The sequence below is a fragment of the Vigna radiata genome, chromosome 8, assembly GCF_000741045.1.
Source record: "Vigna radiata var. radiata cultivar VC1973A chromosome 8, Vradiata_ver6, whole genome shotgun sequence".
NCBI classification, from domain to species: Eukaryota; Viridiplantae; Streptophyta; class Magnoliopsida; order Fabales; family Fabaceae; genus Vigna; species Vigna radiata.
In genome coordinates this window covers 44,448,321-44,450,745 of record NC_028358.1, presented here as the reverse complement: position 1 = coordinate 44,450,745, position 2,425 = coordinate 44,448,321, and the positions used below count along the sequence as shown (strand labels likewise).

The following is a 2,425-nucleotide window of genomic DNA, read 5'->3' as shown; positions in this document are numbered from 1 at the left end:
ATAATATTAAAATTTTAAATTAAATTAAATAATTATTAAATTTTAAAACTCAAAATGAAATTTAAAAAATTAATAGAAAAAAATTGTATAGATTTTAAAATCTATTAAAATGATGTAGGATGACTTTAATAAGAGAGAAAAAAAATTAGAAGGGTGTAAATTGACTTTAATAAGAAAGAGAAAAAGTTAGAGAGGTGCAGAATGACTTTATGAAGAAAGAGAAAATATTAAAATAATGATGATTAAGGTTAAAATGGTAATTTTTGGAGATGCAGGATGAAGGCTTGGAGGTGTAGGATGAAACACTCTGGGCAGAATAGGATAAATGGGGCCTACGGTTGAGCCTAAACCAGGCCCGCGAGTTGTTTTCTTTCTTTTATTTTTTGAAATATTATTTGTTTATTTAAAATGAAAGAATTTCTTCCTGCACCACATCCTCGTACTGTTTAAATTTAAAGTTCCAAGTCGCTTCCTCGTACTGTTTAAAATCCCAAGCTTACCTTTCTTGAAACGAATAAAAAAATATATTATAAATTATGCAATTAATAATACAAATTTAAATTTTGGACTATACAATTTTTAACGTAAATTTGAAAGATAATTCACAGTACAAATTACACTTTTACATTATACAATTTATGTAATATTTCGAATTATACAAATTTGAAAAAAAAAATCCAAAATATAAATAAATTCCTTACATAATCGACAATGAAAATTTTCATTTGGAATGGTAGAAACCTAATGTAAAAGTGGAAGTCGACATTGAGGTGGTGCAAATTTTTGAATAAGAGTATAGGGGGTGCAGGAAGAAATGGTATGAAAGCAACCTATATGGCTGAGAAAGCATGATGCAACGAAGCGTGTTACGAGGTGGTTGTGGATTTAAAAGCACAATAATGGTGCTCACCAACCAATCAACTGGTCAATAATGTAAAGAAGCAATAACTGAAGATCTGGGCGCTCCTTTTGGGGCACCCCTACCCAGCTTCTTATGAAGGGAAATGCAGATACCCACACCTTTAACACGCGTAACTGTTTTTTCTTAAATTTAACGATTTTTTTTTTCACAATTTTTTTACAACTTGTATATATATACAGTAGTTTATGATTGGTTCGTTTTAAATATTTTTTTTTAAAATAAATTTAAATAGACTAATAAAATAATAACACAGTATTTTATTGTCAAAAAATTATTAAAAAATATTGTTAAAAAAAGGACAATAGTGTAAAACTATAACATTGTCAATAAATAACCCACCTACCAATAGGGACATTTATAGTTTATGTCGGAAATTTGGTTACATGGCACATCTGCACATTCAAGTGATACACTAGTGTTCGTATTCCTAATAAGTCTATATAAGGGAACGCAAATTTTCAGTTACAATTATATTATAACAATGGAAAGAGAAATAGTTCAAGATATTGTCATTGTGGGAGCCGGAATTGCTGGCGTCACAACAGCCTTAGGACTTCTCAGGTATTTTTTTCCGCTTATCTAACTGTCACAGCTATGTTTAACATACACCAACACAATCCTATGAACTTCAACTGTCGTAGCTGCCTATCATGTTTTGCTTCTGGAACATCATACACGGTTTTTATTTTAAAATATAAACTAATTTCAGAGGACGAATTAAAAAATAAAATTATTATCTTTTATTTGACGAGTGTTGAAAAATGGAAGAATGCACCGGAAAGGCAAAATATTTTCCTTTGCTTTTTTTTCTTCTTGGGAAAACATCCCATCAAAATATCATTATTCTGACCAATACACCTTTTAAACAATGACAATCGACAAAATGGTTTCTTTTAAACAACTTCATCCTTGTACGGTATGCGTAAAACTATACCATTTTTTGTGGGCATCGTTATTTTGTGGCCACCTAATGCTCTCGCAAGAGTGTACGTATATGGGTGGTTTTCATGCATCGTAAATCTTCATTTATACTCACAGATTAGGTATCCGAAGTTTGGTGCTGGAATCTTCGGATAATTTGAGGGTGACTGGCTTTTCTTTGTCCCTATGGCAAAATGCTTGGAAGGCTCTGGATGCTGTCGGTGTTGGAGACAAACTCCGTCACAACCATCGACGGCTCCATGGGTATGCAAAAACATCTTTTAAACTTTTTTCTCTCGGTATCATTCATTTTTCTCTAAACTAACTGCAAGAATTGGACTGCAGGATTGTCACCACTTCATTGGTTACAGGGAAACAAATAGCAGCCAAGCCTTTCAAATCAACAGAAAACCAAGAGTATGTATACCATGTGAATCCGTGTGGCTAAATGTTTAAATTTTATCCAAATTCTTTCTATGATTGGAGGTTTTGTGATGTTGTAGAGGTATTGAAATTCGTTGTGTTCAACGAACAAAAGTGTTGGAAGTCCTGGTCAATGAGCTTCCAAAAGAAACCATCAGA

The 2,425-nt window shown here is 32.0% G+C and overlaps 1 protein-coding gene across 1 annotated transcript in view; it reads left to right on the top strand.

Annotated features, from left to right (window-relative positions):
• The first annotated feature begins 1,398 nt into the window (after positions 1–1,398).
• Positions 1,399–2,425, top strand: part of LOC106770729 (monooxygenase 2-like) — a 2,213-nt gene continuing 1,186 nt past the window's right edge. Inside the window, exons 1-4 of the mRNA XM_014656522.2 lie at positions 1,399–1,483; positions 1,961–2,107; positions 2,189–2,260; positions 2,347–2,425. Of these exons, the coding sequence (XP_014512008.1) occupies positions 1,404–1,483; positions 1,961–2,107; positions 2,189–2,260; positions 2,347–2,425 (378 nt within the window). The 5' untranslated portion in view covers positions 1,399–1,403. The remainder of the gene's footprint in view (positions 1,484–1,960; positions 2,108–2,188; positions 2,261–2,346) is intronic.